Source organism: Gobius niger, assembly GCF_951799975.1.
Source record: "Gobius niger genome assembly, chromosome: 1".
NCBI classification, from domain to species: Eukaryota; Metazoa; Chordata; class Actinopteri; order Gobiiformes; family Gobiidae; genus Gobius; species Gobius niger.
This window is the reverse complement of record NC_136852.1, coordinates 60,483,188-60,506,153: the sequence shown is the minus strand read 5'-3', so window position 1 is coordinate 60,506,153 and position 22,966 is coordinate 60,483,188. Positions and strand designations below refer to the sequence as shown.

Here is a 22,966-nt window from a genome sequence, read left to right as displayed (position 1 = left end):
TTGAACCTTATAGTGTCCAAACCTTTAACAATGTAGTTTTCGCCTCTCCTCTTCTTGGTTCCGCGTTCCATCCATCTGTCAAATCAGTGTCTGATCCCAGACAGGACGAGCTGATACTGAGCGTGCTCAGATAGTCTGCTGCAATGCCAGCCGTTTAATGCAGGGGATCAGAAAAGTATTAGTTTGTATCTGCACAGCTTTTGTGGAATATTTTCAGGAGACTGAGGTGAATGACTTACGCTCTGAGGGCAAATCCTGGACACTGCCGTCACTGTTAGAAAGCTCCAGATCAACTCCTTGCTGGCTTTGCACACAGTCACCATCTCGGCTCTGCAGGATGCTCATCAGGTTTTCCGCTAAATATTAAATCAATAATTGTAATAACTGAAATTTCTCCAGTTCAACTTTACCCAAGTCTAAAAGCTTCTGGAGAACTGGAGAGTTTTCAGCCTATGGGCCAGAGTAACGCGTCATTTGAAAGCAAAGCCAACAAAACTGATTGGAACTCTTTTATTGTGTTGTCGCCGTTTTTATGTCACATTTTTATTTCCTTTTTTGTCATGGTTTCGTGGCTCTTTTGTCATATTTTTGTAATTTTTTATTGCTTTTTCATCGCTTTTCTTTCATTGCATTTCTGTAGTCTTTTCATCACGTTTTTGTCACTTTTTTATTGTGTTATTGTAGCTTTTCTGGCACATTTTTGTAGCTCTTTTGTTGTCACTTTTGTTGCGTTTTCAACCTTGTTTTTGTCGCTATTTTTTAAGTTAAGGGATTAAAATAAACATTACATTATACAAAATAAGCTCTGCATGGCTAAACTGCAAATAACCAAATTTCAGTCACCCAGACTCTCCTACCTTCCTTTAGCGCTGCGGTGAGCAGTGTTGAGGCTTGTCCGGGAACTTCAGTATCAGCTTGTACAACCAGGTGGCGATATGGTGTTGCTTCAGGAGACCCAAGGCTGAGCTCAGTAAGTTCAGCATAAAGCTCCAACTTTTCTTCCAGGGTGTTGCAAATGAGTTGGTCTTGGGCCAGGAGAGTTTCTGTGTATAATAATATTAAGACACTTCAGATCTGAGGGTAAAGATATGTCAATTCAAAGATGTGTAGCTGCTGACCTTGAAATTGGGCAATCTTTTGAATTCTAGCTTCGTTTGCTCGTCTTGTTCCCTCCAGTTCATTATTACGTTCTTCTTCCTCCTCTTCCTCCTCAGGACAACTGTAAGCCATCTCTACTGCTTGTCGAATTTGCCTCATCCAAGCGTTTCTCTCGTCTCTGGAGACAGTGTGAACTTCATACATCTCTGGTCCAACTGAGGATGCTGAGATCAAGAACATTCCTCTTTCCTCATTGGCTACTTCTCTGACAATAAGCTTCTGGAGGGGAATAACTGGCGGTTTTTGGTCCTAAAAAGAATCAGATTTTGAAGAGATGTTGTGATAGTTGCATCCACTATGAAGGTATCTTTCCGTTGAGCACTTACCACAGCCGCAAATGAAAAACGCTGGTCTTTTTCTTGAAGGAAAACCAAGACATCTGTGAGTAGAAGAGCTAATGTTTCTGTAAAGCACAACGTAAAAATAAGTGACTACACATAAAATGTCTAAATGAACAAACAAATATAAATACATAACAGACCTTTTAGACGACCTGTAGCCGTCTTCCAGTAGACGAGACCTTTGTGTTGCAGGACTCTGTGTTTACTACAGAGATCTTGCTTGGAGAACACTTTGCCATTCTTCAGCTTAGCGGTGCTCTTGTTCTCGAGCCGAGCAAGTACTTCCTGCAGTTCTTGACCTTTGTCATATTTATTTACAGTCATGTCCACTGCTGTGAGGATATCTCGAATGTGAAAAAGTGCTCTTGACAGATCAAAATATTCCTGACTTCCCTCTATGAACATGTTTTACAAGGAAATGTTCAATTAGACATTCATTTATCTACTAGGTAATTATCTTTGTGAACAACGTACCTTTGGTGTATTGCAAAATCCTTTCAAGCAGAACAGGGTATTTTGTGATGCGTTGAGTGACCAACAGGATGAACTCTGGCACTTCTCTCCTTTTCACTAGTATGTTGTTGCTTTGTTGCTGAAGGTAAGTAAGACAGCCGCATCAACATATTATTTCAGCCATTCACTCAGGGCTCCTCAAAAATAATAATTAACTCTATCGAAAGGAAATTGTGATGATTTAACAGCTAAAATTACATAATAATGAAGATCTTGCAATGAGTGGGTTAAAGTGGTACATTTTAGCAAATAAATGTATTTTACCTTTCAAAATATTTTTTTTCCCAATGCCTTTGTTTTGTAGACAAGCTTTGGGTGCCCCCTGGGGCCCTGAACCCCACGTAGGAAACCACAAAATGTAGTTTTCTGAACCCTTACCTTTACAAAGTTTTGCAGTTTCTTGTTCTGTTGTTGCAGATCTTTGAAAATGTTGACAGATTCTTTGTGGTGACTGCAGAACTCTCCATACATCTGCTTCATCTTTTCAGCATTTTCCTCTGAGAACTGTGTACAAAAGACCACATTACAAATGTAGACGACTTTGCTGTACAATGTATTACATCCAAATGCATCTTTACTGACCTGCTGAAGCACAATATCGCCAATATTATTGATGAGGTAGTTGTATGGCTGATCCGGCCATGCTGAAGCCTGCCTGCGTTCCTGCAGAGCTCCAAAGAGACTCTTGTGGAAGTGAATGAGGGGGTCCAAGCAGGGAAAGACCCGGGCCACACATTCCAGGTCCAGCTGCAGCTCCTCCACCATGCCTCGCCTGAACACCTCCGACATGACTGTGAGCGTCTGAATGTGATGCAGCTCAGTCTGCAGCAGCTCTACACACAAAAATATCATGTTTTCAAGCATTCTCAGCAATAGTGATCCACGCACCAAAATGATATAACTCTCTCACCATAAATGACATCCTGCCGCTTCACAGTGACGCGGTCATGTTGTCGACAGAAGTCTGGGCTGACTGTAACACTCCAAGACTCCGCCTCAAGTCCCAGCAGATCCGCAGACAAGTCACTTAACAAAGGGCCTTCCAAAGCATCTACAAAAACAAAACACTTTTTCAATGTTATGTTTTTTTTTCTGTCATTTTGGTGCTTTCTTGTATTTGTTGTTACCCTGTGTGATAACTGGAGATTGTTCGGTCGACAGAGGCGTCACAGAGGAAGGTGCTCCTTCATCAGCAGTTGAACAGTTCACACCAGGGGACTGAGGGCCTTCATCTTCGACCACTGATTTATCGTGTTGCATCATTCTGCACAAGTACACACGTGAAGAGCAGTTATGGGAGGAATGCTGCAATTTTACAACTTCTTAATTATTTTCGAGAAAATAATCTGTATTGTATTAGACATTAAAGGGGCTACATGCAAGTTCGCCATTTTATACTCACTACTGCCACCCCAGGTCATACGTGTAACTGCAGCTTCTATATTAAGCTCGTGCATGATGGCACTTCGGACCAGAAGTAATACGTTTTTGAGTGACAGTGCAGGATTTTAGAGGCAGTTGTGGTGAACATGTCTGAGCTCATTCTACACATTTGGACATTGTTGGAACATGTAGGGGGAGGAAAATACATAATTTTAACATTTTTAAACTCCGTATACTATAGTCCCTTTAATGAAGGAAGACTGAATCATATGTTTGCTTTTGTGCAGTGAATATGGCCTTGCCTTTAGCAGCAAAGGCATCGAAATTGCTAGAGCTGCACAGTTAATTACAATAAATGTGTCCATGTGGTCTTTACATGTTTAAAACATGCTTACCCTGTGGTTCTGCAAACATGGTTCATTAGACATGCATAAGATTGTTGTATTAGTATAGGCATTCATATAGTTATTTATTTTTCTTTCAAATGTTAATACTCTAGAACAGTGCTTTTCCTTGAAGCCCCCCCAGTCCAAAACCGTAGCCCCCACATACGTACCAAAACATAAAAATAATTGCCAATATGCTCAAAATTCAAGCATATAAAAGGACATTGGAGTGTTTTATGCACCTGTACTCATTTGTCAGTCATATTTGATGATTTTTAGTCATTACATTTACAATGCCCCCAGGTTGGGAACCACTGCTCAAAGACATGCTTAAAATGTGCACAATGAGCTGAACCTTGATTGTGAAACATAAATTGCAAATCTAATTGCAATTGCAATACTAGTTGGAAGACACAATGAGATATTTTTTTCAAAATCATACATCTCCATTACCTGCTGTCCATTGACATGCTCTTGGAAAGTGTGATTATGTCTCTTTTGTCTTTTATGGTTGTTGGGAGTGAGGAGGGAGAGAACAAGGACACCGAAGAAGAGTCTTTGGTAGAATCTGGAGGAACATTGAAAGTGTGAGATAAAAAAAAAAAATGCAGACAAACAATGCAAGTCAACAACCAAGAACCACTTTAAAGTTCACACACACAAAAATGTAACACTGACCAGCTTACTCATTTACAAACACAATCCAGGCCTGATCTCCCACCAAGAAGGATTAAAAAGTAACTTTACTGAGGATGGGGTGTGGGTGTAGTAATGGTTTACTACCTAGTCTAGCAGCAAAGGTACTAGGGAGGACACATAAACTAAAATAAGAGAGTGACTGGGGGGAGATGAGTTACAAGGTGGGCACACAGTACAATGTAAGTTATGGGACTCACTCAGTGGGAGGGACAAGGTCTTGCATTTCATCAGCAGAGCGTTCCTCTCTGGTTGTTTCTGTTTAAGCAACAATAAGATGTACATATTAATGGACTGTAACACTTTTTGAACTGTCTTACACTTTCAAACCTACATTTTAATGCCCAAACATGCACACAAGAACGTTGGATAAAAGTGGTGAGCGAGAAACCTAAACACCATCTTAAACATGTATATAATTTTGCCATTGCTATTTCGATTTGTTATTCCTAGAACAATCTACCCGCAAAATTGAATGTTATGTCCTCGCCATCCTCCGTAAAGTCTGTGGTCCAAGCTTATGTTAGCAATATGACAACAATAATACTGTGATTCATTTGCCGGTTGACAGTCTATCACAAGTATTTATATTAAATCATAATGATGCATGTGGGGTAACAGTTACCTTTACACAGGCCATGACGGTCTCCCGGCAGCTCTTATGAACATTCAGGAAACAGTCTGCAGGCACAAGTAGATGACAGCCCAGTTAATTCATAATAAACAACATTAACCACATTAGCACATCTGAGGGCTTTCAAACTGAAATACTTCTCGTCTATGGCAGGAAGAACAATGACAACACGTACACATTATTATAACAAAAGTGCACAATGCAAAACCGGTTGTAGTCTAATCTAAACACACCACTGATGGTCTGATAACTTACTAGAGCAGTGCAGCAGCTCCTTCCCAGAAACAACCTTGTCACAGGCAACACAGGGGGCAGAACCAGAGGGGGACACAGGGACAAACTGGTGCCCATTGCCCAAACCCCCCTTTTCTTTTACCTCCTTGATTTCTTTAGCCTTGACCTAAATGACAAAATAATTTCATTTTTTGAAGTCTGATACTATCACATTAATTGAGTAACCTACAATAAAAAACAAAACACATACATATATACGTAACACAGATATATGTAAAAAGAAAAACTAAAATGCTGTGTTCAGAGGAATCAGAACCAATATACAGTAATTACTGCAGACCCATTCCATTGCTCATTATAGAATCATAATAGTGCAAATTTTCAACATTCATTAAAGTTTGTCTGGTAGTTACATTCACTTCCTATGATACAGAAAAGTGCAGTGAAGATTTACCAATAATAAAAATGAATAATTCACATTTTCAATATTTGACAAAACCTAAAAAGACTTCATCAGCGTAATAGGAGTATTCTGTGGTTCCTGTTACCAGTGCACCTGTTCAAGTGCAAGAGGTTCAGGAAAGGGTTGTTTACTTAGTTTGTCACAACGGCTTCGTTGATGCTGCTATCCTCGAGAGGCTGTGAGGGGAATCCTCTGTGAGGTCGCCCCACAGGTGTTTATTTTCTTTAACAACAGTCTTGAAGCGCACGTTTGTGTTCTTCTCCAGCCATGTGCATCATGTGGCTAATGCATGTGAAACAAATGGATGCACATGTGTTTGAGAGCAGGGAGTAAAACCGTGGAATGTGTTTGGGTTCCTCGTACAGCGCTGGGGGTCTGTGAATTGATTATGTAAGAATATTTGCACAATGTCCTGTTGCTAAGACCTAAAGAGGGAGAACTTTTCTCCTCACCAAATAAAGGCACTGTTAATGTTTGTACAACGAAGAATCCATAGCTGCGGAGTGGTGAATAAGACTGTGATCGTTAATGTTTCAAAAAGAAGGTAACCTTTTTGTTTACAAAACTAACTTAACACATTGGCTATGGTCTGTATTTAAGACAAACATGTCCCTACCATAAACAAATGGACAATCCTACTAGTTTTATTCATTCATTAGTATTAAAAAAACATGTTTAGTTGGCTAAACTACAAAACCACAGTTGCTGTGACTCATTAGCATAACATGAATTACTCATGGCACAGAGTGGGCTCACCTTGGTTTTGTTGCGAGTGCTTGACATCCTGCTCTTGAGAAAACTGAAGGTACGACTGACTTTGTACTTTTCTGATTCGGCTTTAGAAGGAATGATGTATCTGTCCCACTCTTCGTCCTCAATTCTGTTTGAGGGGGAGAACAATATTCAGGAGCAACTACTTGAAAACAATAATAAAACATTTTAAACAAGCACAATATTAATACTACAGAGTAAGTTGTTTGATGCAAATGTTAAACTGAAGACATGCTTAAGTATAAGAATGCATCTTTGTAGAGGCTCTTCTAACGATTACTCATGCTTTGCATGCCTGAAGTGACTATAGACTCGAGTGGTTACTATTTATAGTATGACCTTGGCCAGACAGAAATTATTAATATATCAACTGTTCCACTGTACCACTGTAGGTTAAAGGGTCACAACTTATAGAGAAGACATACAAAAACAAACACGACCATGAACAACTGTAATGTCCCTCTTCACAGACTGCTCTTATGGCATAAAGATTATGACATGTACAAGGTAGTTTATTAGTGAGTTGCAAAGGTTTACACTGGGGTTAGACATGTTAGACACAAATGCAGAGCTGAAGCCTCTGGCACATACTCTTTGAGGAACTCTGTGAGGGTGAGGTGTTGGAGCGATGCGCTGCTCTCCTCCTCAGCTGACTGGGCCCGTTTACGGAAACCCAATACCCTGCATGAACACGACACACCTCAGACCACCACGTTGTTTTAGCTTAGCAAGACAAGCAAAGGACTGGAGCTCAAGTACAATGTGACGTACCACATGTACTTACCATACACATACTCAGAAATGATCATAAAGATGTTCAAAATAAACCTCTCCATGTAATTCATTTATAAACTTCTTTAGAAATGCAAAATGTACGTCTTCTGTTGTCAATGACTAATGGGTTACAAACGATAATGATACTGAAATTCATCAAATAAAGCAGCAGTCGCAAGTCTTGTTTTAAGATGAAAAATTATTATTAATTATCATTATTAGCATAGCTGATTAGCATGATAAAGTGGAGACAAAGTGATTTGTGCTTCTGAAATGAACTGATGATTGGTTATGACTTAGAAAGTCATATCCAATGACTTGCTGTTTACTCAAAGTTGTATTCCAGCCTAGGACAGTGCACAGATAAAATCCAATAAACCTCTGTTAAAAGCAAACAAGCTTTTCTCTTACCTTTTCTCTTTTGAAGATTCAGTCAGGCTGAATGCCTTCTGCTCTGAAATAGCAAGACGAAGAATATTAAACGTTGAAGATTGACTGCCCGAGTGTAAAAACAGCAGCACTGAAAGCCAAAATAGAAGATGCTTTAAGGCGAGAAAAGTAGAATCACAGTAATAGAGTGGGAAAACCCTTCTTCCAAAAGAAATACATGTAGCTGAATCCATTTCCAAAACTGTAGGATATATTAAACATGATCAATGCCCAGAGAGTTAGGAAAGTAAAGTCGGATCAGGAAGTTCGGAAAGACCCACCACATAGATTTGTAATTTACCGCAATATACCACTCAATTGGTAAAAACAGGGCTGCACAATATTTGTTTTTACAAAATAAATAAACATTTAATGTCCAATACCCCATTCAACTTTAAATCCACTTTTCTTTATTGTGTTTGTTTTGTATAAAAAGACTTTGATTGTGCAGCTCTTTGAGCTTCGAAGCACCTGTAGGTCAGGCACATACCATTGTTGTACTTACTAACTTGGTTGAGACGAGATAAGGATTTAGACAGAGATAAAGCTTGCAGCAAAGAGCGGCCACTGCTGCCATCTACACAGACAAAGCATGGCCTTACACAGTTGTATATATAAATGCACAAGGCATAGGTGTAAAAGCTTTACAGCAGCTGTCTGCACTGCTTTGCATGTCAGCTTATCCACTTCCTAAAAAACAGGGAGGTCAGTGTCACGGGGTCAAACATCACTCACCTTCTGAAAGGTCAGAGATGGTCGCGTCTCTGTTTAGCACAGGGCGTGACGGTTTGGCCTTGGGGGAGGAGTAGGAGTAGGAGCGCAGGCGAACTTCAACCTCCTCTGAGCCCTAGAGCAGAGTGCACACACATCACTAAAACACTGCAAACAAAATCATTTAAAAAACATATGCTTTTAAACATATACAATTAAGATTTCTTTAAAGCAACTTGTTTACAGCTCTCATAGACCATAACAGCGTAAACATTCTGACAATATAATGTCTAGCATTCCTAATTCCAAGGTGTAGCCATTCTTACCTAGAGTCTCCTCTACTTTGCTGATAATGAAAATGACATGCTGAATCTACTGCGTTTCATAGATTGTAAATAATCAAAGCCTACCTTGACAACCTTGCTGTCAGAATGCGTGCGATTAAAGTCTGGTGATGTGTCGAAGGAGTCCCTCTCTTCTCCAGAGCTCGATCGCAGACTTGACTGTTTCCTTAAGGATGCAGTGGGGTAGGAATGTCCCAGGATATCCTCTTCTTCACTATCACACTCTAGACTTGGGCTGTGGAATCACAGAAAAAAATCTTTTGATATCCCTCAGAACTTTAGAAGTAATGTGCTGTTAATCGTAACCATTGAATTCTGCAGGAAACGCCCTTCTGTTCAGGAAGAGTTTTTATGGAAATCCAAACAAATGAAACTCAATTGTATTCTAAAAAAAAATCATAAATAAATGAATAAATAAATGTATTAATTAATTAATAAATACAAAAAAATAATAATAATAATAATAATAATAATACAAAAAAATAATACAAAAAAATAAAATAAGAATAAGAATAATAAGAATAGGAATAAGAATAAGAATAAGAATACGAATAGTAATAGTAACAGTTACACAGTGCTTCACAGAAAAACATCAACATTATAAAAATTCATAATGAATAAAATTACACCAGGCAACAAAGTTCTTGGTTTCCTGTCACTTCCTGCTCCTTCAACAAAGACAACTCTTTAACAAAATTAAAATATACATAAGAAATGCACGAAAGTTAACAAAGTGCACTAATTTAATTTAAGATCTTAAGACACATCTTTCCAAAAACCTGAAAAATAACACTAAATTATATTAAAGTACAATATGTACAGTACAGGTCAACACTATTTACATTGTGTTATTCTCACAGTAGACATTAAACTATGAATGTATGTGTAGGAAACAAAAAAAGGGGTGAAATAACTCAAAATATTTTTTATATTTTATATTTTATATTTTAAATTATTATTATAACAGTCTGTGATGTCAAACCCATTTCTGGTGGCTTCATCATGAAGCTCATCGAGAAACTGTCAAAAGTGTGCAAAGCAGTAATCGAAGAAATAGGCGGCTATTTTATTATTTTATTTATTACATTTTTTTTCTAAACATGAGTCCGGATGTGTTCATTCGTAGATGAATGACTTCAGTGAGAATCTACAGGAGTTTTGAAGTGAAAACCCCTTAAATAAAAAAGCATACAGTACGTCAGATGGCCTTTGAATTATAAAAGAGTAAGTTGTTTGATTATATCTTAAGTCCAATATCATTGAAGGCTCAGCAAAGAAAAGGCCTACCTTAGATCTCGTGTCCTGTTCGATAAGCTATTTCCTCTGCAGTTGATTCTGGGAGAAACTTTATGCGTGGGCTGCTTCTGTCCTCCTTCGAACAAGTGGAAGGCGGATGCTAGAGGCGATGAAGGAAACACAGGAGAGGAAGCCCAGGGAGAAGGCGGAGACGCTGGAGGCTCGCGCTTTTTGAGGATGGTTTTGTCAAGTTCCCTTTCTTCAGTCGGGAGTGAAGATGTGCAGGAGCAGGTCTCAGTGTTGGAGGAGGTTGTGAAGAAAGAGTCCCAGCCTGGACTGCTCTCCTCGTTTGGAGACTGGTGTGTAATGTCCATGTCATAAACCTGGAGCACACACACAACATTTAGAGATACAGGTCTTTATTTTTACAATGGTAAGATTTTATCCCAACATGTAGGGAGCTTGAAGACCTCTTTACAATGTAATTAGTGTGAATGGAAGTATCTAGAAGAGTTAATGAGTGAACAGTATGATATAACAAGATATGTTCATTGTAAAGGTTACTTAGCTCACCAGCTTGCTGTTGGCAAACTCTCCATCTTTGCCATGGATCATTGCTGCAAGCCTTGCAGCTGCAGATAGTGTCGGAGATGAGGCCTCTTTTATGGAATGACTTTTGTCTATGAACAAGGAGAGACAGAGTCAAAGAGTGCAGCCACTTTCCAATATACCACATGGTTTCCACAACAACACTAAACAACTCATCACAAACCGAGGAAGTGACATCGACATCCTGGCCAGTCGCATGTCATTGTTCAGAAACAGGATTTGCTCTGTGCCTGATCTGGCTTGTACGGGCACACGCACACGCACCCACACTCACACACACACACACACACACACACACACACACACACAGATGGCAGAGATCTATGCATGTTTCTTAGAACGCCCTACTACCTTAAAAACAACGTGTGGAAAAAAACTCAAAGTATACAAGCACACAGGAGCATTGAGTCGTCTCCTTCGTATACAGTGAGGCCACTGTGAGCCGTGCTCTGGTTTAGCTGTTAGTACAGAGAAAAACACTCCTGCTCTCTACAGACTGGCCTCACTGGGAAGTAGCTCCCTGTAACACAGCTTCTCTAAAGCACATGTGTTGAAAAGTGAAGTCATATAGTCTGAAAAGAACGTATACATTGAAGTGGCTAAATATTTTCAGTCACTGCACCTATGACAAACATCGCTTTAATCTAACAGCAATAGCTTTAGTTATAACTCGCACTAAATCTTAGCCTCCACACAGGTTTCCGTATCAATAAAGCACTGAGATACTGAAACTCCACCTTGTCTCTTTCATATTAACGTGAAATTCCTGATACTGTTTGCTGTCTGGGTTCTGCCCCAATTTTTGCCAATGTGAGCGGCACACCTAGAACTGGGATCAGCATAACTGCCGTAACACATAATAGCTATAAATCAAAGGATCTGTGTGGGAACAAAGAGGCTGAAATGTTTGCACAAAACCTTTTTTCTCCCCTTGAGGTTTTGAAGTCATTTTGTTCCACTGGGAGTCTGTACTTTGGGTGCCACAAAACTGTATTTCTGTAAGGGGCGCTGGGGAATTAGTACAATACACTGTCAACATAAATCCACCTCAGAATTATAATCATAGAAGAGACACAAGAAGGAGTCTCATGTGCTGCTTTTATCATCATAATAAAAGTAATGGGACTTCAACCACATCTTTCCATAGATGTGCCAAACTTTGGCTGATACATGTTTTTGTTTTCACACAGAAAGCTCTAAGAACGTATTGTTATGTCAGAGTTATTACACAATGACCTCCCACTGTCTACTAAATAAATAAATGTGTTGGAGGATCTGACTGCTTTACAACAATTAAATCCAGATAAAGGTTGAATACTGGATATAGGCCATAGCTGCGTAAGTAGATAGAGTTTCATATAAACCCACTTAAGAACTTGACCAGCAGCAGAAATAGTTTGGGTTTTGAGCTAGATCCAAATCCACAGCTGGTCGCAGTAAGTCGAGCATCTGTGCACCTTTGAGTCTTAAAGACAAAGGTAATGACTAAACCATCAGATTTAGATTATATTACACAGATAGAAAAGAAGATGTATCAATGCAGATGCAGCTTGCGTCACTTTCATTTAAAGAAACTGCAGCATAGTCACAATGGCAGGACACATTTGCCAATTTTAATACTGTGTCTAACTTTCTGTGGACTGTAACCACAGAAAGTAAATTCAGTGCAATGAAATGCATTGAGTGCAAGTCCCACAATGAGTGCAGGCAGTCACTTTACAGTAGCAGTAGCCCAGACCAGACAAAGACAGCAGTCAGTGGCAGGTTTCCAGAGCACAGCAGCTCGGCACAGAGAGTGACCCTTCAACCCATCGTCCCCCTGGGACAGGGAGAAGGAGAGCAGACAGGCCGCATGGAGAAAAACTATAACAAATGTTCTTTCTCTGGCAGAAGAAGCCATGGGCCTACAGCAAAATCAAAAAACGTTTAACATAAACAAGAGCAAATGCTAGATCAAATATAAATGGTCAATCATTGGCTAGTGTTGCTGAATTTGTCACCCACTAACAAAATGAAACACTGCAAATGATTATTTTAGGTAATTTATCTTAAGCAAACAAATACGTGGCCATACTGCACATCCAGAAAGCATCTCACCATATTAAACCTCTTCAACTGCCCTGCAGAGCAAGTTTGAAGTTGATTCCTACATTTTATGGAGAATCCTGTCGGGGCCAAGTTTTCGGGTTCAGCAGTCAATGATCCAAAGCACAATGACAGATGATGAGTTCGATTAACAAAAATATCTGAAAAGTGCATATATAGTACATTTATACTTAAAGTATAAGTATCTAGTTACTTTCCAGTTCTGCTCCACAAAGTATGCTAAACAAGCAATAGTCACACGTGTCTTCAAGTGCTGTATAAATGACAGCTGAAGCAGAAGCAGTTCATACTGAGAATGTGACATTATTGTTGCGATTTTCCTAAGTCCAACAAGAAACTCAATAGCCCAATAAACAACTGTCCCGCTGTACAGGCCTGGAACAACTTAGCAGGTTCACAGTACAACAACATCTTCAAGCGGGGGAAAATGCAAACAGAGGTTGTTTAAAAACTTTAAAACAATTGTCCATCAAAATCCACAAGCGACTCAGAGTTTTAACACATGTGACCAAACGACTCGCTGTCCAAGGTTCACGTGTTGTTCTTTGAGTGTTTCACCCAAACAATGAAGCCCAGAACACACACCTGAAATCACATCGAACTTTGTTACTGAACATAAAACAATAAAAAAAAAGTCTCACACACAGGATCAATCCTTGTCCATCTGAAATAAATGGCAACATGTTTAATTTGTGTAAAAATGAACAAAACCAAACTGAATGGTCTGACTTTATGGCAAAGACAAAACAGTAACTTACACTCGAGAGCCTCTCCATCAATGCCAAGTAAACTGCTAACCAGGATTGTTTTAGAAATTAGGAAATAGCTATAAAACAATTAGTTTTATGTCTTTACATATTAGTTGGTGTTTGTAAATCCCCAAGCACCTATTTTTTGTGAGTTACTACTTTACTGTTGCTGCACCGTTTTATTTTTTACTTTCTAATTAAGGATGTTAAACATACCAAAGTTTTCCCTGTAGCCTACTTTAAAATACAATGCACTTTAATAGGTGGAAATACTTACTGACTGGAAACTTAGCATAGCTGGGTATGTGTCTTATCACAGAGGCTCTGACACAAAACAATGACTGATTTAGATATGTATTAACATTCATAAAATGTTTGAATATCAATGACCACATTGAATGATGTTGATGTCGTGTAATTTGGTGATTACTGTTACAATATTCTCTTGAAAGAAATGGACTGTGAATAAAGGCTCAGTGTGCTACAGGTTAAAAAGTCTAATCCATGCGGTGGGAATTATCCATCCAAATGGATTGGAGCTATGACGATCTTTCAACAATGTCCCCGTTTGACCAGTCTCCACCCGGACAAAGAATGACAGGCAGCTTTAAACCATCACAGTGAAGTGTCAACCATCAGATTCATCCATTACAGCAGGGGTAAGCAACGTCAGGCCTGGGGGACAAAGCAGGCCCTCCATCATAGAACCTCTGGCCCTCAAAATGATTTTGAGGAATATTATTACACAAATCAGAGATCATCTGTTGAAGTGCTCTAGAAATGTGAAACAAATACTGTCAATTCCTGCAAAATGTCTTTGCAGTTGAAGGGTCCAACCCTCGGTCTTTTGACAATGAAGAAAATCGTTCCTCCACTAAGTAAACGTGCTTGTCCCTGCAGAAAAAGCACATCATGGTTTTCATTTTCCTTTTTCTTTTTGTAAAGCACAACATATAAATATAGCTTTTACTAATAGTTCACGATGTAATTTCGCCGGATTTTTGTGGAGAGTATCAGAAGTATAATATTTTTAAAACTTTAATAAATAAGCAATCAGAAAAACAATGTTTCTATTGCTCTGATATGTAAAAAAAAAAGAAGAAAAAAAAAGGTGCCATTGAACAAACATCTTTATAGGGAGTAAAAAATGTAGTTTGGCAGAAATTTACGAAATTTTGTCAGAAAATTTCATTTGCTCGTTCCAATCAAAAAGTCAATGAAACCCCTGACATGTTTGATGGAGTTACCATAGCGATGACTAGAACACCCCACTTACTCTAATGGAAACATTGTTTTTCTCATTGCTTATACCATAAGGTTTCCAAAAAAATAGTTTTCATACTTGCCACGAAAATCCCACAACAGGGGAAATCTAAACATAGTGACCAAGACTATAATGTGGTTTATGAACACAGACAAGCTTAAACAGAAGATGAATGGTTTCCACTCCAGCAAAAATGTAACTTAATTATTTTTTCTCATCATAACTCCAAATCAAAAAGCTCTATGCCGATTATTGAGACTGATCATAATTTACCATAACACCACAGCCCTATCCGGAAGTGCTCTCAGTCATGTGATTTTTGGTTGGCAAAAGGCTGTTTAATATTTAAATATATATTAAAAATGGATACTCAAATGAATGGACAAATCAAATAGTAACATAACAACAGGTGCTCTGTTGTGATGAGGAAGCTCCAAACAGCTGATCACCAACCAAAAAAACAGACGGAGAATGATCTATAGGCCGTGATTTCCCTCATAGGCTGGTTCATTCATGCGCTCATCACTATACTCAAATGCTGGGACTTGGAATGGACATCTGACATTCCCCAACAAACTGTCACCTATCAGGTTACGTCAGGGGCAAACATGCCATTATCTCCCCTGTCTCCCGGGTTGGCTGGCTGAGTGACGGAGCAGCACTGGAGGTCCATGAGTAACAATGTGGAACGGGAGCAGTCTAATTTTAACCAAACTCTTCCATAGTGTAACGTGGAAGACTTTTGTTATCTGCAGTGGGTCAGGAAGTGTTCATACCTCTCTTTTCACTTTAATATTAGATATTTTTCCTTGTCTAAGGACGGGGGACCCACGGTACACATTTCCATCTGCTACTGACTGTTTATTTAGACATAATCTGTTTGGACACTATATTTTCCTGGACACTACATTTGCTTCCATTCCATTGGTTATTGTTTCACTGTTTTAATATTTGGTTCAGCCCTGTGAGGCAACTTGTGTTGTGATATTGGGCTATACAAAACAACTTGATTGATTGGCTTATAGTTTGATACTGAAAAAGTCTTAGAAAATTGACTTTCAGGCTTCAATAGAGGCTGGATGGAAATGGCCACAGACCTAAACATGAATGTTCAAAAACAACAAAAAAAAGAGTGCGAAAACTTTTTGAACGCACTGTACCTAATATGGAGACGACAAGTGACGTTTGCACCATCTGTGTCAATACCTATCAGCATCTTTGTTCTGTTTACTCTGATGAATGAATTGGACATGGGAGTGTGTGTAGGTCAAATGGTAATATTTACATATAGAGCAGGCAAATGACAAATTACACTGAGGATGAACTTGATGGTTAGGCTACATGTATGTAAAGAGAATAGCAGCTTCCACTTCTCAAACCTAAGTCACAGAGTTCCAAAAGTAAGCCAGTATGAATACAATAGAAAAGAACTTTTCCAGATTCTTACACAGTTTGACACCATTTACAATTCCTATACCTTTTCTCTTCCCAGTTCTCCTGCGCATCCGCATCTTTGGAAACGAGGGCCAGGAGTAGTTGAAAGGTGAATCCGAGTCTGAATCCATGTTTCTTAGAGAGGGTCCATTCAAATTGCTCCCAGAGTGATCTTAAAGAATCATTTTACATCCATTTTCCAGTCGACGACTCAAAGCCAACTTTCTGCTCTGTCCTCAATGTTTCTCTCCAAGTTTGCTACAGACTCTGACACTTCGAGAGTGAGCCAGCATGTTCACCCCCAACACCCCTCCCCCTAAAAACCTCCCCCTGCCTTCACCCTTTCCCACAACACACCGCTCAACACAAGCCAGCCACTCTAGCCCTGTCCCAGCTGTGACTTTGCCGAACTTTTACAGTTCCCTCTTTGATTTCTGCCCTTAGACCTGAGCTTTTGGTTAGTTTTTCTATGACTAACCTCAACAGCGGGCAGTGAGTGGTCTGCACATGCTGACAGTTACAGGGGGAGGAGGCTGGTGAGGGGCGGAAATAGTGAGAGAAGAGAAAAAGAGAGCTGTAGTCAAACATAGAATTCACTTCAGAACCAAGAGCAAAGACAAACACAAGACCAGACGGCTTTGCAAAAAAAAAAGAAAAAAGAAAAAAGGTGAACCCCCCCTCCTTCCCAGCAGCAGGAGAAATCATTAACCCCGCCGACTCACGCTTGTGTGACAGATACGATCTCCTACACAAAAACAATCAAACCTCGTCCCCTCTAAACCCAAATACGCCGGTACCACATCTGAAGAGCCTATCCGGCCTCTCTGTATTTCAGCACAAAACAGCCACGCACAGACAAGCGGAGTGGGTTTAGAGTGCAGGGAGGAGCAGGGTGCCAGGTCAGAACCATGGAGACAGCACAAGAGTTGCCGTTATTTTCCTTTCTTTTTTTTTTCTTTTACCCACAAGTTCTTTTCTCCCTTTTTTTTTTGCCAACTTGCTGCAATATCTATTTTTTAAGACGCGCAGAGGTATTCGAGCAGTGGTAGAACAAGTGAGTGAAATGATGAAGACACAAGGACACAGAACATGTATTATTTATGGGAAGTAGACCAGCTTCAAAAGATTCAACATGTCCTCTCAACATTGAAATGAAGTTGATTTGTAGGTCATGTTCACACAATACTCAGTTCTTTCACAGCAACAGACAACAGGGCGAAATAGACCCCATTAATGCCACGGGGCACAAGAAAACAGCCCCTCTGTTCACCATCAAACAGCAGAACTTTGGGCTTTGAATTAACAGCCCTTTGCACTGCCTACCTCCCTGTATTGTATGTCAATATCACTCTCTTAATTCTAAGTTTGCTTAGATGTTTCTGACACAAAATGGTTCTCCTTTTTTGGTCAAGTAACTGTAACTATAACAATTTCCCCATGAAGAATGGCCATTAAAAAAAAAGAGTATATATTAACTGCACAAATTTGCACAACACTAGTGCTTTTTAAAGCTGCCTCTGTGGAAGCTCTAATCCTGTTTTCCTTTCTCCAATTAGCCCCCTCATCCCAGGTCGGAGCATTGAGGCCACTGTCTGCTGTTAACCTGCCAAACTATCTATATTATAAATGCCTTGCTCCCGGTTACAACAAGCACCCTGTTATTCTTCGAGGATCTCTACGAGCGTCACAAAAACTGCCTTTAGTAATGCCCTGGCAACACCCATTCAGCCACAAGCACCCTTTATCCTCCCAGCAGCAACGCTCTGCCCGGGTGCACTCTGCTTTTCAAGACAGAAGGGCACACAACACCGGAGCACAGGCTGATTTCCTTCAGGGGGGCTCCGGATGATGTCGCCACTCTATGTTTGTTAACTCCCATCACACATTCTGCTCTCAGCGAGTGCAGGGGAGATATTTGGGTACACATGTGTGCGTTTTGGGTGGGGTATTTGAATATTGAGGCCATTAGGAGGGCAAAGTGGGGGGCATGAGTGACAGGGGCAGGAAGAGATGATAATAAAACACACACACACACACACACACACACACAGTCTTTCTCTCTCTTTCTACAAAACATATTCCAATAAGATTAGGAGGTGTACCTTTTTGCAGGTATTTAAGATAGGTGAAGTGGAATTAGAAATGTGACAACAAGCAGACAGGGCGAACATGGCATATAAGCTCTAAATTCCTCATGTTGTGCCGAGGCTGTGCTGAGCTGCTGCCTGTGTCTTTACTGACGCATTAACTCAAGAGCCTAACAACTGCGTGAATAGAATAGAATAGAAAGCAGCACGCCACATTATGTCATCTTCATTGGAAAAATGCTACAGCATAAGACTAAGAATCATTAAAAAAAACAACAACAACCAAAAAACAACCCGGATTGTCGTGTGTTTGTGAACTCACAAATACCGCGAGAATTCAGCTTGCAGGCAAGGCAACCACAAACCAGTCAGGAAAGGCAACTAGTACAAAACTTAGGAGAAATAATCTGCAAAATTGCAAGGAATGAGGCAAATATTTTACAGTGGCAAGAATGAAAAGGGTGTGGGTGTGGGGCTGGGGGTGGGGGGTGATGAATGCTCCCTTCAGAAACCTTCAGTATATTATATCTTTTTGTACAGCTTCAGTCATTTTCAGCTACATTTTTTTATCTCTTTTTTTCATAGTTATTGCAGTATTTGTCTCGGCTACAAAAAACATTAGAGGGCTCAATCATTGTCAAGAGCTGTCAGCTTTCAAAGAGAACAAAAAGATGTGAAAAATACAAAACACAAAACAGCGGACAAACACACACTTGCTGACAAAATGCCTAAAGCTTGAACACAAGACTAGCCACAATAAGTTATAATTGCAGAGGTCCAGTGCCAAAGCTGTCAAGCCACAGCTCTAGCCCCACACCACAACATTCTTACAATGAAGCATCAGTCTGCTCTCCACCAACTAAAGCCAATTATTAGCCCGCAATGTTCTTCCCTCGAATCCCTCTCTTCCGCCCGAAGGAAGAGTGCACACGCTGATCTGTGACTGCTCTCCTGGCACCTGACTCAGCATTAGCCCCAGTACATATACGGTTACCAAAAAGGTGCAAAAAGTGAGAGAACTCTTCAGAGTGAACTGCGGAGATTTAGACAGCTCTGAACTCTTCTCAGGAAAGGGCATGTTTCCTGCTGTTACAATATTATATTTGAAGAGCTATAATCTGTCTGTGAATGTAATTTCATCCAAATTCGCAAGAATCTGGACGAAATAGTTCTTAAAAATCACACGCCTTACCTGAGTCTGACTGCAGCTGATCATCTTCTTCATTTAAGGCAAACATCAATGACTCCTCATAATCCTGAGCGGAGAAACAAGAGACCTTTTACCACAACACATTTTATGAAAATAACAGGTCCAACACTGATCAAGAACACTTTCCTTCTCAAAATGGGAAACATATTTTACAATAGGTGTGAGGAGTACGAGGAGTGCGTTAGTGCATGTCTGGGGGAGGCGAGCACTGCTCTGCTGTACAATTAGAAGAGTCCCTTCGCCAGCCCTGATGGCGTTCGGGTCGAATGATATAGCGTTTTTCCAGATGCTCAAAGTCACTTTACAATTGCTGATGTTAATTCATTCACTCTACTATTTGGTGGTGGTAAACTATGCTTGTAGCCACAGCTGCCCTGGGGAAGACTGACGGAATGTGTTGAGAAAGGTCAGGTATGTAACACATTAATTGCACTGTAAATAATGAATGATGTTTGTGTTGCTTCTGTATCACATAATAACACAAGCAACAAGAGCATACTCACAAAGAAATTCTCGCTCTTTGCAGGAACCAAGTTTCCTTCTTCAATATCAGGATACAGAGCTACAACACAACATAGTGATAAAATACAGAGTGAGTGAAATTTTGACAACAATAAAATGCACTTAAAATTAAAAACTAAATACTGTGCCCCCCCCCCCCCCATATAAAGAGCCCAAAGTGCTATGTACACGTTGACTTAGATAGTAAGTATAATCACTAAGAATAAAACCCTTAATAAAGTATTATTATTTATTGATATAAAGTTAAATTAATTGTAAAATCTGATCTTGTTTAACAAAGTGTGCTGCAAAACCAAAAAATTACACAAGGGGGCAGACTTCCCTCCTTTTATCTACCAACTAGAGCAAATGAGTGACAGTCTGGACCAATGCACAGTACCTCAAGACTGAAATGGCTTTCACTTCAGGTGTGGCCCAGCTGCAGTGCCATAAATATTCTGGCCATTGCAAACATGCTGATAATCTGTATATTTCCCTCAATTTCATAAACAGTTAAATACGGTTTGCATTAAGCAATATCACACAATCTTTGACAGCCACGTCACTTTGTAGTCCTAAAAAAATATATAAAATATTGTACCATTCTCCACAGGATTATCCACTAGTTGTTCTTTTCCGCAGATAGTCTCCACTTTTTCCCTTCTTAACGCATTGATCTGGAAAAGAACAAGTTAACTTTAAAGTGATAGTCTGTAAGATTACAAAGTGAGGAGAGAGTGAGAGTGACAGGTGAAAGTAAACAATCAAGTTCCTCCCACTGCTCCTGATTGGACCAGAAAGCAACTCTTATAGTTTGTGAAATTAGGAGAGTGAGAACACACTTTTGAAAAATAAACAATCAAGCCCTTCGCTTGGACCTGACAGTCCAGTCCACAGAAAAACTTGTCTCATTGGTCAAAGCAACAGCCTGGGGATACTGATTAGTTGCTGAATTCAGCAAAAGGAGAGACTTCTGACAAAATATTACTATATAATTTACTCACATAAAATTACAGGTCGATTAAATTTGCAAAACATTTAAACTTACAGACCATAATTTTAAAGTAAAGTAACACACAATAAATGTGCTTTTAAAAATTAGTTTCAAATTCTGTGCATGATTCACCTCTCTCTGAAAGTCCTCATCACGGAGCCTGTGTCTGAGCAGAAGAATGTCTGTTTGTCGCCGCTCCTCTGAGCTCCATCGAAGGTTTTGACGAACTGTTAAAGTGAGATTTCTTGTATCGTGACAGAACCTGAGCAGACGAGAGCGGTCTGCCCACACCTGGGACAGTCCTGCGGGGGGGGTGGTCAGAGGGTTGGGGGGGCTGCAGGACAAAAGCAAAATAATTGTGAGTCATTTTGCCTGTTTGGTCAGATCAACTTATCGATCTAATAATCACAAACACTGTGCGAGTGCGAAAAGACTTGAAGACACATTGATTATTGTTTTGTCTGTCTCAGCCACGTCAACTTTGAGTCAAGAGAAAACATTTAGGATATGTTTAAGATTTATGGATCCCACACTGAACTTAACGTGTTCAGCCCAAAACATTCCTAAGTCTGACAGGTTGAACAGCTGCTGAGCTGATTATGTGAACATAAAGTCCAAGTCATGTTCACAAGTTTAAGAAATTTAATTGTATTTTTTTTTTTGTTCCTGTTGATGGTAAAAACTAATTTCAGAAAATAATTTCTCAACTGTTCGAGGTATTGTCCATGTCACAGGGTACAAGTTGGGTCTTAACTTTATACTTTATTCTGTGCTGTGTTTTTAAATGCATGATTTTATATATTTTAGTTTATACCAATTTGTTACTACCTCAGCCACACAGATCATGTGACTTTTACCCCACCAAATGCACCTGCGCTTTGTCGCAGAACTGGCACAAAAGACCCCAAGCAAAGACGCACGGGGGCGCAGAGGAACAGGAGATAGTGGACAAGGAAAGGATGGATGAGAGAACAGATGGATGCGTAAATACTTGTCTATAGAGCTGCAGCTGTTGTTGTTGCTGGCCTGGTGTGTTTTTTGTCCAGGTCGCCCATGTACTGGAAACGGGGCGGCGAACCGGACTTAGGACCAACGGCTATTTAATTAGTTTTATCCCATTTTTCGCAATTCCTATTCATATTGGGGTGTTTTTTTAAAGATTGTTTTAATCATAGGCCTAATAAATTGTTAATTAATAATTATTAATTATTAAACTTACTCGTTACAATCAAATGCAAACCTGTGACATTCATAATTTCTTACTGTGTTAGTAGCTCCAGAAGCTCAGAGTTTCCAGAGGCCTGTGCGAGCTGCAGCGGTGTGACCCCCTCCTCGTTTGGCAGGCTGATGGCCATTAGACCTCCAGGCTGACAGAGCAGCAGCTCAGCCAGTCGAAACAGACCGAAGCGCACGGCCAAGTGCAGTGGAGACTCTCTCGGGGTGTGCTCTACAAAACAATATTCATGTACCCGTTTATAAGTCAATGTTCATGTAGAAAACAGAGGTGGGGCTTAGAATATGTAAACTATGATGTTTTTTTGCAGAATGAGTAAAAAAAATGGTAGTACAACCTACACGCCGAAAACGTTTCCATTTTTATTGCCTGTACTGCTCCACTAACCTGGTTTAAAGCCACTAATCATTCCAACAAAGAGGACAGGTTTTTTGTGCTTGACAATGTCCATGTAGCAGTAAAAACATTCTATTACAATAACATTATCATTGCACACATTAACTGAAGCCAATAATGATTCTGATAAGTTAATTGAAAACATTTTTTTATTTACCATTGGGATTAAAAAAAATAATTGTTTTATTCTTTATCATTTTATTTCAATAAATAAAATCAAGCTAAATGCTTCATAGTAAAGCATTACAGTGTCAGTGACCGTCAGCGATTGAATTGAGCTTTATACAGAACCAGCAACACGCTGATGTC

At 39.7% G+C, this 22,966-nt stretch overlaps 2 protein-coding genes across 4 annotated transcripts in view; one reads left to right on the top strand and one right to left on the bottom strand.

Moving 5' to 3' along the window:
- ykt6 (YKT6 v-SNARE homolog) overlaps nt 1-22,966 on the top strand; it is a 77,441-nt gene that overhangs the window by 11,294 nt on the left and 43,181 nt on the right. The window lies entirely within an intron of this gene.
- Nucleotides 1-22,966, bottom strand: part of LOC306980790 (rho guanine nucleotide exchange factor 28-like) — a 36,167-nt gene that overhangs the window by 3,551 nt on the left and 9,650 nt on the right. Inside the window, exons 6-32 of one of the 3 annotated variants that reach the window (XM_079580215.1) lie at nt 22,291-22,474; nt 21,160-21,361; nt 20,635-20,710; nt 20,036-20,094; nt 19,515-19,578; nt 10,647-10,753; nt 10,125-10,456; nt 8,904-9,072; nt 8,518-8,629; nt 7,765-7,807; nt 7,171-7,260; nt 6,565-6,688; nt 5,367-5,511; nt 5,103-5,158; nt 4,678-4,735; nt 4,235-4,349; nt 3,140-3,276; nt 2,923-3,063; nt 2,595-2,845; nt 2,391-2,516; nt 1,974-2,091; nt 1,640-1,894; nt 1,485-1,561; nt 1,119-1,407; nt 858-1,043; nt 240-356; nt 23-138 (exon numbers count right to left, since the gene is read on the bottom strand). In XM_079580215.1, the coding sequence (XP_079436341.1) occupies nt 23-138; nt 240-356; nt 858-1,043; nt 1,119-1,407; nt 1,485-1,561; nt 1,640-1,894; nt 1,974-2,091; nt 2,391-2,516; nt 2,595-2,845; nt 2,923-3,063; nt 3,140-3,276; nt 4,235-4,349; nt 4,678-4,735; nt 5,103-5,158; nt 5,367-5,511; nt 6,565-6,688; nt 7,171-7,260; nt 7,765-7,807; nt 8,518-8,629; nt 8,904-9,072; nt 10,125-10,456; nt 10,647-10,753; nt 19,515-19,578; nt 20,036-20,094; nt 20,635-20,710; nt 21,160-21,361; nt 22,291-22,474 (3,749 nt within the window). Of the gene's footprint in view, nt 1-22; nt 139-239; nt 357-857; nt 1,044-1,118; nt 1,408-1,484; nt 1,562-1,639; nt 1,895-1,973; nt 2,092-2,390; nt 2,517-2,594; nt 2,846-2,922; nt 3,064-3,139; nt 3,277-4,234; nt 4,350-4,677; nt 4,736-5,102; nt 5,159-5,366; nt 5,512-6,564; nt 6,689-7,170; nt 7,261-7,764; nt 7,808-8,517; nt 8,630-8,903; nt 9,073-10,124; nt 10,457-10,646; nt 10,754-16,278; nt 16,519-19,514; nt 19,579-20,035; nt 20,095-20,634; nt 20,711-21,159; nt 21,362-22,290; nt 22,475-22,966 lie in introns of those variants that run through there. The other 2 variants (XM_079580216.1, XM_079580217.1) reach the window with 2 other exon arrangements.